Source organism: Varroa jacobsoni, unplaced genomic scaffold (assembly GCF_002532875.2).
Source record: "Varroa jacobsoni isolate VJ856 unplaced genomic scaffold, vjacob_1.0 scaffold_111, whole genome shotgun sequence".
Classification (NCBI taxonomy): Eukaryota; Metazoa; Arthropoda; class Arachnida; order Mesostigmata; family Varroidae; genus Varroa; species Varroa jacobsoni.
The window spans coordinates 181,997-194,291 of NW_019213013.1; the positions used below are offsets into that span (position 1 = coordinate 181,997).

General features: G+C 39.9%; 3 protein-coding genes across 8 annotated transcripts in view; 2 read left to right on the forward strand and 1 right to left on the reverse strand.

Annotated features, from left to right (window-relative positions):
• Positions 1 to 814: 814 nt before the first annotated feature.
• Positions 815 to 3,416, reverse strand: EloC (transcription elongation factor elongin C). Of its 4 annotated transcripts, none has more exons than XM_022843233.2 (3): positions 3,298 to 3,416; positions 2,010 to 2,363; positions 815 to 1,473 (listed from the first exon to the last, which is right to left on the reverse strand). In XM_022843233.2, the coding sequence occupies exons 2-3, from the start codon at positions 2,259 to 2,261 to the stop codon at positions 1,375 to 1,377; spliced, it is 351 nt and encodes a 116-aa protein (XP_022698968.1). In that variant the 5' UTR covers positions 2,262 to 2,363; positions 3,298 to 3,416; the 3' UTR covers positions 815 to 1,374. The 4 variants fall into 4 exon arrangements, with proteins under 4 accessions (XP_022698968.1, XP_022698978.1, XP_022698987.1 ...); XM_022843243.2 differs by having other exon boundaries at positions 3,322 to 3,412; XM_022843252.2 differs by having other exon boundaries at positions 3,347 to 3,404.
• Positions 3,417 to 3,629: 213 nt separating this feature from the next.
• Positions 3,630 to 6,152, forward strand: mRpS26 (mitochondrial ribosomal protein S26). Of its 2 annotated transcripts, none has more exons than XM_022843211.2 (4): positions 3,630 to 3,841; positions 4,371 to 4,603; positions 4,953 to 5,214; positions 5,782 to 6,152. In XM_022843211.2, the coding sequence occupies exons 2-4, from the start codon at positions 4,371 to 4,373 to the stop codon at positions 5,929 to 5,931; spliced, it is 645 nt and encodes a 214-aa protein (XP_022698946.1). In that variant the 5' UTR covers positions 3,630 to 3,841; the 3' UTR covers positions 5,932 to 6,152. The 2 variants fall into 2 exon arrangements, with proteins under 2 accessions (XP_022698946.1, XP_022698956.1); XM_022843221.2 differs by having other exon boundaries at positions 3,631 to 3,841; positions 4,446 to 4,603.
• A 946-nt stretch (positions 6,153 to 7,098) lies between these two features.
• Positions 7,099 to 12,295, forward strand: part of sdk (sidekick cell adhesion molecule) — a 74,414-nt gene continuing 69,217 nt past the window's right edge. For both annotated transcript variants that reach the window (XM_022843175.2, XM_086970824.1), the window contains exon 1: positions 7,099 to 8,796. In XM_022843175.2, coding sequence (XP_022698910.1) covers positions 8,712 to 8,796 — 85 coding nt within the window. In that variant the 5' untranslated portion in view covers positions 7,099 to 8,711. The remainder of the gene's footprint in view (positions 8,797 to 12,295) is intronic.

Consider the following 12,295-nt stretch of genomic DNA (forward strand, 5'->3'; position numbering starts at 1 on the left):
TACCCTGAATCAAATTGTCAATCAATAATCCTACGCGCATACATCGTTTCCCAATGCTTGCCATCTTAATTAAGATTGAATTTTTGTTTTTCACTTATCGGTTCTCTCAACGATACAATTTGTTTTTAACGATGGCATCAAGTATTAACAACAAATATTAAGTACGGCTGATTTCCAAACGTCGATTTTTATCGTTATAATTTACTCGGTATTTTCGTAAAACCTTAGCAGAAATCCGGTAAAGTCAACTCGAGGTAACAGAATAGATTTCCAACACGAGTAACAAGGATGTCTTATTTTGATTTGGTCATACATAAGGTAAACAGGATTCAACGCTGCTTTATTTTGTTGAACCTAATGGGTACAACGTAACACATATAATTCGATGTGCTACTAAAAACTAGGATCCTTGGCTTAACATAAGTATTCATATGTAATGAAGGCTAACTTTTAGTTTTCATAAACTAAAAAAAAAAACTGTACCAGACCAAATTATGAAAGGTTTAATAGGAATACGTATTATACATCTGAGTTATATGACTGAAAAAGCATAGACGCCAAAGACACAGTTAGCAATTTATTGCGCCAAAGAGAAGCCATTGTTGGTTAAATGGTTAAATCCAGTAGCTTTATTAACCGAAGCTTAAAAGGGCTTCCTGGAATTATATGAATAACTAACAAGTGTTGTGAAGGTTGCTGGCGTAATTGACATGCACGCACCGGACGTAACGAGCGAATATCGTATAATGAATCAATCATCATGATCATTCGACATCATGATCATTAACTAATATTTTAAAAAACACAAAGTATGTACCACAGAAGAATATTTTTGGCTTTATTTCATGCGTATTATTTTTACTCCAAGAGACCAATCTCACACATATTTGTCCCTTATTAGAGTTTTTTTTTCGTACGCTTGTGATATATAGCTTGAGTTGGCGAAGCCCAAAGGAGCTCGACAACGATATAAACATATCAACATCTTGCACACTCGAGATATCTCTGATGTCTAATCGACGAGATTCAACGGGTGTGTTTTGCCCACAACCATCGGTGGTGGGCAGTGACTTGCAAAGTTTGTTTCAAAATTTTTTAAGGGAAAGTTCCAGGATGCAAATTTCCTCTTAAGTCGCTTTTTAATCGGTGTACATTAAGACACATATTAACTGACTTGGAAACGCGAGAAAACATTATAAATTTTCCATGAAGAAACAAAATAAACAACTATATCGTACCTCACTATTTGCCGTTTCATTCTATGACAAAACAGTGCGTCGCTCTAATTCTAAAAGCTTGAAAAAAATGATTGTGGTTTGTTTGCCATATAATGGAAATATTAACAACAATAATATTATACGGATGACGATCTATTCAACAATCAAGGAAGTTTGCCGCCATAAGAAGTTCCAAGGCGATTTCGGGTGCGATGGGGAATTCGGGAATTTCTGTTGACGAATTTGTATAGCGCACCTGAAAATATAACAAGATCGACATGATGTGACCAAGCGAGCGAATGAACGCATTAATGTGGCTAAACGATCGAAATAACCAAAACTGCATACGAAAGGGTCTAAGCATCCGAGTACGCTGTGTCAGCCCGAAGCCCGACTGGACAGTAGTCGAACCTACATTCCTACGCATCACACTTGTACCACTCACTTAATATACACAACAACGCAACGCTAACGTCAAGGACCACCTGATGCTTAAGTGGATGAATAGTTACCACTAATTCATACATGTTTAAGCGTTTCTCATCAGTTTGTAACTTCCACAAATCACCCCCTTAGAAAAGCTATTTTCACGGCTGTCATTACAACTTTAACATCGATAACCGGTACAGCAACGATGATGTCTGAAATTACGTTTTGCGTCCCTTAGACAGATATGGTTTAAAGCATTGTTTGTATTAAAGTAAAAACGACGATTTACGCCTGATCACACCCACCCATGTGAAAAGCATGTCTATCCCAGCAATATATCGTATACATGCACATCGCTGTTACCTTATAAGTAAAGTACTGGCAGACTTTTTGTAGGACGTGAGAAGGAATCTCACGAAAGTTAACTTCATTAGTTTCGTTCTCGGAGAACTGACCGGGTCCGGACAACATCGCCTTGATTGTTCCCGACGTCAACGCGTGACATCGTTTAATGAAAAACTCGTGTCCGTCAGATGAGATGAGTTTCACGTACATAGCGTCGGGGCCCTCACATCCGCCGAACGTCGTACACATTTCGACGTTATCGCCAGACATTGTGAATGACAAAGTTGTTACTGCGTTTCTATATTCAAATGATGCCTAACGACGGCAAGTGCTGAATCAATACAGGAAAGCACAAACAGTCGAGAACTGTACCTATGACCAAGGAAAATACAATCATAAACGCAACAAATAACCACAAAGAAACGTTTATTTTTCGTTATTTTCACTACATTAAATAAATACCTACCATAATAACTTACCTATTAATATTTATCTAAATGTAGCATAGAATTTCTCCTTATTATTGTAGCTACCTTCGCGTTTACACCTGAGTTATGAAATAGCATTCGAGGCTTTGGTAGGGGAACGACGATGAAATAATAAACGTATAAGATACTAACGCGTCTATTCAGGTGGACAGTGAGAGGCGTTTAATGCCATTCGGGAAGAACCAGCACAGTTAGCCCAGGTTGTTTAACAAGCGTTCAGCGTATGAAATAATTTCGATCGATGGGTTGGTTACACTTCCCGGATAGTCTGTGCTATGAGCTTCTAACAATACACAATCAACAAGAATGACTGGCACAACGTTGGCTAAATTTAGCTCGATTATACGACTCTCTGTATACAGTAAATCACGACGAAGATGTAATGCCAAGGTTAGAACGCAACGTTTGCAACGGTCTCGCTCTGCTATTTGTAATCCTTTTTTTGCTTTATGTTTACACCAGTAACACACCCTAAACCAATAACATAATATCTGGTTTTTTTTCAGAAAAAACGTCACGTGACCGAAGCAGATCCCAATAGGTCTGCCAGCACTTGAATGCGATCCTAGTTGTTGGCTGCTGTCATCTCTGAGAACAGCTATTAATATGCATCTGAACAAATACACGAAACTGAGTGTATTCTGATCGCGTTCTAGAACTGATAACAGTAATTACACCTAACTACATTTTAAACAAGCGTTGTCACTAGGTAATTAAAATTAATCGTCAGCAATAAAGACGATCGGTGAAGACTCATGTTATGTAGAACAACACTCGGTAGCCAAGCAATTAAATTATGGTATAAGATGAAGCATTACTGTTTGGTTAGGTAAAGACGGTACCACACGTAAGCCGCTGACGTCTTACTCTGAGATGTGCAATTCAAAGATTGACGATGCTTATACAGAAGCACCTGGTTCTAGCCGAACCGTCCGTGAGTTTGGAAGGTACGGAAACTTGTCGGCTGTCAAAAATAGCCTTGCGCTGGATTTTATTCTGAGCTAAATGTTATAATTTCTATTATCTTTATGGATAATCTAAGAAGTACTAGCTTTCGTTGCCGATACCAGATTGTATTCAACTATGGAGCAACGCTTATGTATATTGACATCACATTGATCCTTTTATTGGTCGGATAAGGTTATCCGGCTCTGCACTCCAACAAGGGTGGTCAACACAGTTGGGAAATTTATATTCATTGCGGTGTTTTGTTGCGCAATATATATTTCGCAATATAAAGGTTTTTTTTTCACTAAAAATTCGTATACAAGGCGGAACTATTAATTAAAAAAATGCTATTTTAATCATGCTCATCGAACTGTGACTTACCTTAAGTCAGTACAAACCTGTAACGTTGTAAAGGTGCGTAGTTTGAGCACGTCCATTTGAACCGGCTCTTTCAACAATCACTTTTTTTCTGGAACCTGTTATACCCGTTATTAATTAAGACCACCTAACTGTTTGCTATTGACACCGATTACGGCACACTTACAAATCTAATCCAAAATCTTACGATCTATAGGGTGCAGACTCACTTCTGTGAGCTTCTACATGTTTCGATGCAATACTTTGAGATTGATGTTATATTCTTGCCTGATCGAGATGTAATCATTTATCATATAATGACTTACGTGACTTTAATACGTTATGTGAAACAAATTTACCTCAAGTGAAAAAGTTTTGCTATATATACTTTGCATTTGGTTTGATCGAGTTTATCATTCTGATGAGTCTGTATTTGTGATGTAATCGCGTAATGCATTGCACTCAGCTAGACGGTACGTCGTTTTAACTACACCATAATGATGAAAAGTAATGGATAAAATAATCAAGTAATCCATACGGTTTTCTTTTCCCTTGGCCTATTTTTCCATCAAATTATATTGTACAGATGCTTCGTTCAGTGGTGACACCTGCCATCGAGGGGCTTTCGTTAAAGGCTGGACTTCTTTCTTCGGTGACACAGGTTCGGTATAAAAGGATTAAACTCCGTAAGCCAGCTTGGATGCCCCGTGCACCTTCCAAGCTCTATACGATCTTCAAGCATCCAAAAGTTAGCGAGGAAGAAAAAGCCCAGTATTGGGCTTTGTACGTGCGGTACGAGACCGAAATTCGATCAATCCAGTAAGTAACAAGCTTGTCACTATTACAGCTACTACTGCTATTTCAACCTTGTTACTTGATTTTAGGAGGTCCGGTTTTTACGTGACTTATTCACATGACCTTGTAGGTATGACCAAACTCTTATATGACTCTTTCACGTGTTTTTGTATTTGTGCCTAGCTCTACGCTAGCCTACGTTGGTTGGCCGTAATAGCACATAATTGGAAGCCAACACAAAAAGTATTCAATTAAACGTTAATTCACTTCTAGTAGCAATGCAGCATTCGAACGAAGCCTCATCTTTTGCCACTTCAGATTAGTGTTCGACTGTTGGGCCAAACCTTGTTGACAATCGAATCTTTGATTTCAGAGCGTTTTTTGCGACCGAGCAAGCACGGCTCGAGCACGAAAAGAGCAAGTTTTCTCAGCTCTCAATACAAGACGAAGAGGACTTTCAAGCACGACTTAAGGCGAACGAAGAAGAAAACAAACGGGTTGCCACTGAGCGCGAACGGCGGCATAGAGAAGATTTCCTTCAGCGAATGGCCGTCAAGATGAAACGTATCGAACAGATCAAAGAGCAGGAAAAGCTGGAGGAAGGGATTGCCAGGCAACAACTCAAAGAAGAAATGGTTAGCTATCCGCCCACTCTGACATCAACTGTGAAAATTAATGGCGCATATATAGATACCGTTCCCTAAGTTCGTCTTTCAGGTTATGCGTGACATAATTAGACTACCCAGTTTAAGCGAAACGATATTAAAATTAGATCCGTACGGCTTTTTGTATAAATTGTTATAATGCCTATAACATAGCTCAATCGTGACTTTGATAATTCCTTTGTCTTTTGAAAGCTTATTCTACGGGTGTTCCTCGGTGCTTACAAGCCAATTTAGTAAACCAGCCATTTTACAATCAGATAAATATCTTTTACCTTCTATTTTTCTGCTTTACATGTTACGAAATCCTTAATACGCGTCACGTCGTCCCTATTTATGATGGATTAATATGTTGGTCGATTATTAAGTTTGATAAATGTCCTGCAGTGAACAGCTATTTCACCCTAACCATAAGAAAGCAACTAATCAAACCTAGAGTTATCAATAACGTACAGTTAGATGTTATATATAATAACAGTGTGCGATCATTTATTCTCTTGGTAGTGAAAATATCTTTACATTGTTTAATTTTGTTTTCAGGAAAATATGAACTATATTACTTATGGAACGTTAGACGAAGCGATTAAGAAGGCATACTACGAACCTGTTTCATACAATTTTGCCGTTACTTTGTCCGGGAAAAAAATTCCCGAGAAGGCAAGACAACAACCCCATAGTGAAGGGCACTGAAAAACGCCTGAGATTACCTAATCTGTTATCTCAATCGCCGACATCGTCTCAGATTCAAGATGAAGTGGTACAAGGAATTCAGAAAAGACAAGGACCCGTGGTCTTGTCGTCTCGTGACAGCGTCTGATATCAAGCGATGTTGCTAAGTGGTCGCACCAAACGCATGTTTTACACTATCTAGCGTAAATAAATGAGAATGTAATGCGAGTTTTAGACGAAAATAGCATGTGTTTTCTTTTCTAATTTGTATAGGAAAATAAATATGCACATTGAACGTGTAAAAGCTATGTCTTTTTCTCTGTAAAATCTATCTGCAACAACGCCCAGCGCTGACTTGGATCCTTAAAGGCCGTTAATGAGATCAGCAAGTATATTTCTAAACGGGTCAGGTTTACGTTAAAATGTTTCGCTGAATCTTGATTGGATCGAAAGGCCGCTTCCATCGTGTAAGTGTGAGGAAATAGTTATATGATTAGTCTCAATGCCTTGGCATGGTTTTACTTGTTTGTTGATACATATTAAAACAATCTTTTAAATCATCCAGAGACGCCGTTTTGAAATTATTCATCATGGAGTTTCTGTGAAGTAAATATAACTTGAATATGATAGTATGTGTAACGAAATTGCTTATAAAGCTTTGGTGGTCACGAATAACTGAAGTCAGAGTACAAATTAGTCAATGTAATAAGACACACAGGTATAAACATTCCTACAAGTTAAATAAGTGAAAACTCATGAGATCTTATGGTTTTCTGAACCTCAGCTGTGCCATCGTGCAAACTGTGACCTTCCTAAACACTACGCACAATTGTAGCTGTCATCCTAGTTGCTGTTCACTGGTGAAATTCATGGATTACACGCTGGAAACTATCATGTATCGGATAACATACTCAACTCCTTCACAGGCTGCGTTGGGCATTATCTCATTATTATCTCTTATTATTATGGGAAAAAGCAAGTTCCTGATTGACTACTGCATGGTCGTATTTAGTAACTGAGTAGTCAAAAGCCGATCTAACAATTGTCAGTAATAATTGACCTATTTGGCATATTCGTGTATTTTCCGTACTATTGAAACAATGTACTTGGAAATCAAAAAAAAAAAACAAAATAGACAACCAGCACGAATTGTTCTAATCAAATTTTTCGATGTATTATCAGACTGAATACTTTATAAGTGGAGCTGTAATTTGACTGGCCTAAACCTTGGATGCTACACAATACTCCTATCGGCCACTGATTTATCCAGTAGTTAAGATAGTCCTATTGAATAATTGTTGTATTCCAAGTAAGGTCTTTATTGCAAAAACAGAGTCGCAGCAATAGTACCGTGTACTATTGCAATACTACAGCAATAGTACTACCATTATGATCATGTTTCTTCATGTCTTTCGATACATAGATAAATAATAATAATGATTCAGTTATTTGCTGTTGTTGTTTCATTTGCCTGCCGCCAGTTCAAACGCCCATGACTACCTATACTTTTCAAGTTTCTATGTTATCGGTCCTCCGTACAACCTTTTCTTCGTATCAGGGGTGGCGCCATCTAGCGACAATCGCACGAAGGATTTGCGTTGTGGATACGCCGCCTCGCCGCTACTGCCATCGTTGTCAAAAAGGGTAAGAGACTATCTTGCGGTTCTTTCAGGAGATATAGCGACAGTGTATGGCGCTTCGTTGAGCAGCAGTAGCTTCGTAGTTGGTGCTTCGTAGGCTAATGCTAGCGGCGGCGCTAAGTTCTGGATTGCCTTGTAGCTTGTTGCTGTTATTGCCACAGTGCGAGCAAACGTAGCCTATTGTCCTGCGCCTTATTTCCCTGAATCACCTCTTCCAAAAGAGTAACGTGCTCACGACGGCGGCCTGCGAATATTACCACCGCCACTATTGCTGCTGGCACTGCTGTCTAGTAAAGTTGCGTTGTTACTGTGTTCAAGGCACATGGGTGAGAGTAGTCTCTCTCCAATATCCTTTCTATAGGAGGGTTCGAGTGGGGAGACCCACCGCTAGAGAGCGAGTGGCCGTCCAAGCGGTCGCCAGCCAAAGTAAACAAGAAAGAAGTGAAGGCCAAGTGCGTGGTCCTTCCTGCAAGTTCCACCCATTCCTGATGAAACGAAGAGCATCACATGCAGAGGAATAACGAGAATACAGATTACTCATAGAATGAGAATTGTTTGTACGTTTGTTTTTTGCTCTCGAGCAATACAGCAACAACGATAGCGCCAAGCCAGATAGCTTGTTTATTGCAAGGGAAAAGCGAAGAAACGGTGGCAGTTTATCGTTGTGTGCTGTGCTATACGAGGCATCGCAGGGCTCAACCCCGCAGTAGCGTCAGTTGAAAACAGTGTTATCCTCATTTAATAGTTGTTTCGGTCACCGAATAAGGCTGTGGCTGCTCCCGCTAACACTCGGCGTTCCTATCATCGTCGGCGGAGATTAGGACACTCAGCGTGAAATTAATCATGTTAAGAAGCGTTTATTATCGCGTGATGATGCTTCGTTGTACGTGTGGCCAGCTGGCATAGGAGCTTGTTGTTAGCGTTGGTTATATTGAATGCTTGTTCCCAGTGAGGTGTCACACTTGTGGAGGCACTGCGTGTGGAGCAGCGGATAAAGTTTCTTTGTGCCGTGATGTGCCATGACAACCTAATGGATACAACGAACTTCAGCCTCACGCATGTATAAAAGTAATAGCGACCAAAAGAAAGTCCGAGTCGAATGTGGCTAATGACGACTACGTGACAGGACAAGACTGATCTCAGGAGAAGAAGTAGCTGACTATGGGGTTTCTACGAAGGATAACACTCCTTCGAAAAAGGAAACTTCTGCTGGCAGTCCTCTCATGTATGACCGTTGCGCTAGCAGGTTAGTTATTCGTTTCTAACTCGAAAAGCTAGAGTTCCCTTGTGATGAAGGAATAGTAGACATGCCAAATAACTTTACTAATGATATATCATTATACTTACATCATCTATGCTGTCCTTATTACTTTTAACGAAGAAACAATTTATATGAATAGTGGATGCACGTTCATAGTGGCAAGTGTACACAAAAATATCCTTCATGAACAATATATGTATGGTCTAGAAAGGATATCTAATGCAAGAGCACGGCGAGCTTGGTTCAGATATTTTTAGAACCCTACATGATTGCATCGTTATTAAGTATCAGTGCTACTGAAACTGAAAGGACCGCCTGTCTGTGGCCTTAAAATGGCTTGTGGGTCACTAGAATTTGTAGATATAAATCGATAATATAGAGCAGATACTTTTACCCTCAGAGGGCTCCATTGTGTTAATTTAGTTTGTCCTTAAGTAAAACCATGAATTTACTTTCATTCTTCATGTTTGAAAACGACGCTACACCACCGTTTATAAATAACAGAGAGGCCGTAACAAAGCATCGTCCACGTTGATATACATTATGTATACAAATATATAGTTCTGTGAAATTATTTTGCTTAAATTCACATGTTGCTTTTAAAACTGCGATTAACCTATACTATAGGCAAAAGCTATTGGATTATGGTTAATACTTCTAAGAAGTATATGTAGGCTTTAACTATACGAGTAAAAAAATGTATTTAATAGCAAAACAGACGCGGGGTGAAGTTCCGGAGAGCGCCACATTACAATGCATATACGTAACCCTGCTGTACGGAGTCTATTTTTTATCGATTATCCCGCCGAACATTTGTTAAAAACTAGTTTTACCTTAACTCAGACTTTATCTGCTCCGAAAAAAAGGTACACCCGGATACACATCTATTTCCTCTGCATGTTTTATCATACACTATGCATTTGTATTTAATAATTGAGTAAAGCGGCTGGGTGCGATTCATGCATAAGTGAGTCGTCGATGCGTCGCGCCACTTGAGGTTGCAGGTGTTACCAGTAAGTTGATGTGATGCATAGACCTGTCTTTGGATCGCAAGGCTTCTAGTCACTATCTCCATATGAATACTGTACTAATAGTTCCTCTGTGTCTTTGAATGTGTATTTGTGTGTGTGTGTGTGTGTGTGTGTGTGTGTGTGTGTCTAGGTAGTTATAAAGGCGAGTTTCACTCAGTCAAACAAACCTGCCCGTATTGTACGAAAATTCACGTTAACAAACTCAATAGCTTTCTGTTGCTTGATTCTGCTGTTACTGCAAGCTTGCTGCTTCGGTCTTACCTGTTCGCTCGCTTGCTTGCTCACGGCCCGTTCTAGTAGACCAAATGTTCAAAAGCAAGAGCCAAAGCTACAGAGTTTCGGCTGTCTGCCTACCAATCATTCGGTCATGCAGCCACCCAACCGCTGCTTGCTTTGTTCATCTGGCTGAAACTACGGACTGAACGAAGGCTTGCTCTTCGAACGAACTGGGTGTAGTAGCAGCTTTGATAAATCTGTTCCTATAGTTGTTGGATCCACGATCTCCATAGCCTCGAATGGAGATTGTTTCATGGCCTTCAATGGGTTAAAATCACCCAGTCAAATCTCTCTCTCCCTCTGCCACTCCCGGTCCTGAACATGTCGTTGGAGGAGAGAGTTGACCAGACTCAGTTTTAGTGTAGATGATTTCGCTTCTTTTCCGTTTACTATAGTGTACTCACGAAACAGGCAACTGCCTAGGGTTTTACGAGACCAGGATAGATAGCGAATCGTGTCGCATTGCGTTTCTCTTCGACCTTAGTTAGGATCAGGCGACGATTGAAAGGCAAGCAGGTAATGCCCTTCAGCATAGCAGAGGAGCCTTATGGGTTAGTAGTGGGAAATTGTGCTTGCTTTCTGTTGACGACTGACTATTTGAGAACGAGATGAAAAACGAATGATTAAGAGCAGAAAAAAACCCTAAACAAGTTATTGAGGTGGTACAACAATGCATGATTAACACAGATTGACTACAAAATACAAAATCTTATTTTTATGCAAGATAAAATCGACGAATGAAAAATTTAACAAATATGTAGATCTGTTGTTCCACAAAAATGTCAGTCAATTGATTATTATAGTCATTGCTTGTAATACTGGAATAGTTGCTTAAGATTCAGGACTCTACTAATCAAATAGAACCATTATTGGAGTTCATTTCACAATTAATAGCCATACAAGAGTACGGCGGTGCACCCTTAAGTGAAGCTCTAGCAGAAAATTTATAACATATCTGAAAACTTACCTTTTTTGATACTGAATACGCACCGCTAACTGCACTATGAAAAACGAGTATTCACGTATTTATTTTCTGAACGAATCCCTCTGTCTTAAAGAGGCCAAATTCAAGAAAGCGGACTTCGGTGTGGTTTTCTGCCGACTAAGCCATATGCATATGTGATTCAGTTCACACGGCATCAGCACGCCACGACCGATTGACGGCAAACGCCAATTGCAATACAGCCATGGGGTCTGCGTGCGTGCCTGCGTGCGTGTGTTTCAGGCTCGAGGTCTAAAGCTCCCGTATAGTAGCGGAAAATCAGTCGCGTTTGATGACGAAAGTCAACAACCATCGGGGTTATATTCGAAAATCACGGCTAAACTAGGTCCGAGCACTACGACAATATTAATCTGCGATCCAAGCCTGCGGATTGCGAGAACGAATTCACGGGCAACGAGGGGATCTCATAGCTTTGTTGCATTCAGTGGCTAAAGCTAAAGCCTAGGCGGGTGACGCATCAACATAGACTCGGACATGGATTAAAGACGCAGCGCCAAATGAGGGCAAGAAACGATGTTAACCCACTTGACTAAATGCTTTGCGCTGAAGCACTTGAAGCGCAGATGACGGAAAAATGCGCAGCGGTACTCCTACTATTTCATAGGCTTCTTTCAAATAGACCAGGTAAACAATAGCATGGTAGACTAATGGTAGTAGTACGATATTGCACCTCATACGCCACGGATTGATATGTCTGTAAAGGGAAGGCTTACGTTGTATAACGCCTGCTTGCTTACCTATCGAAAATGAAATAACCCGGATCAGTTTGTAGTGGACATCCATAATTGTGACATAAATATATAGCTCGAGGTTCCAATCATTTTCCTCCACGTTTTTATTCAACCGTTGGTTATTTAGTCCATATATATGATACATGTAACGTTAAATCGAGTAAAAAGATCACTTCCAACGGTGCGATAAATAGTAGAAGAGTGATAAACTATCCGCTTTTATTCCATGGTAATTCTGTGTACGAGTAGCTGAGTGGGTAGAAGAGTCAGGGCGAAATAATATCCGTCAGAGTCATCGCAGAAAAAAAAATTTGCACCAGCAGATTACGTTTCAGTGTTGGGGTTTATCTGACGAATGATTTTAATTCCGAGATGATCTTCAGTGGCCAGTGACCATCGAGATTTACTATGTTATACGTCAGAAAGTAATATTTTTTATAATA

Excerpts from the sequence above, each read along its gene's own strand:
- EloC (XM_022843233.2), bottom strand. The coding sequence starts at position 2,261 with ATGTCTGGCGATAACGTCGAAATGTGTACGACGTTCGGCGGATGTGAG. Across the intron at positions 1,474-2,009 it reads GCCAGTACTTTACTTATAAG|GTGCGCTATACAAATTCGTC; the intron begins GTAACAGCGATG and ends TTATATTTTCAG.
- mRpS26 (XM_022843211.2), top strand. The coding sequence starts at position 4,371 with ATGCTTCGTTCAGTGGTGACACCTGCCATCGAGGGGCTTTCGTTAAAG. Across the intron at positions 4,604-4,952 it reads ACCGAAATTCGATCAATCCA|AGCGTTTTTTGCGACCGAGC; the intron begins GTAAGTAACAAG and ends CTTTGATTTCAG. Across the intron at positions 5,215-5,781 it reads AACAACTCAAAGAAGAAATG|GAAAATATGAACTATATTAC; the intron begins GTTAGCTATCCG and ends TTTTGTTTTCAG.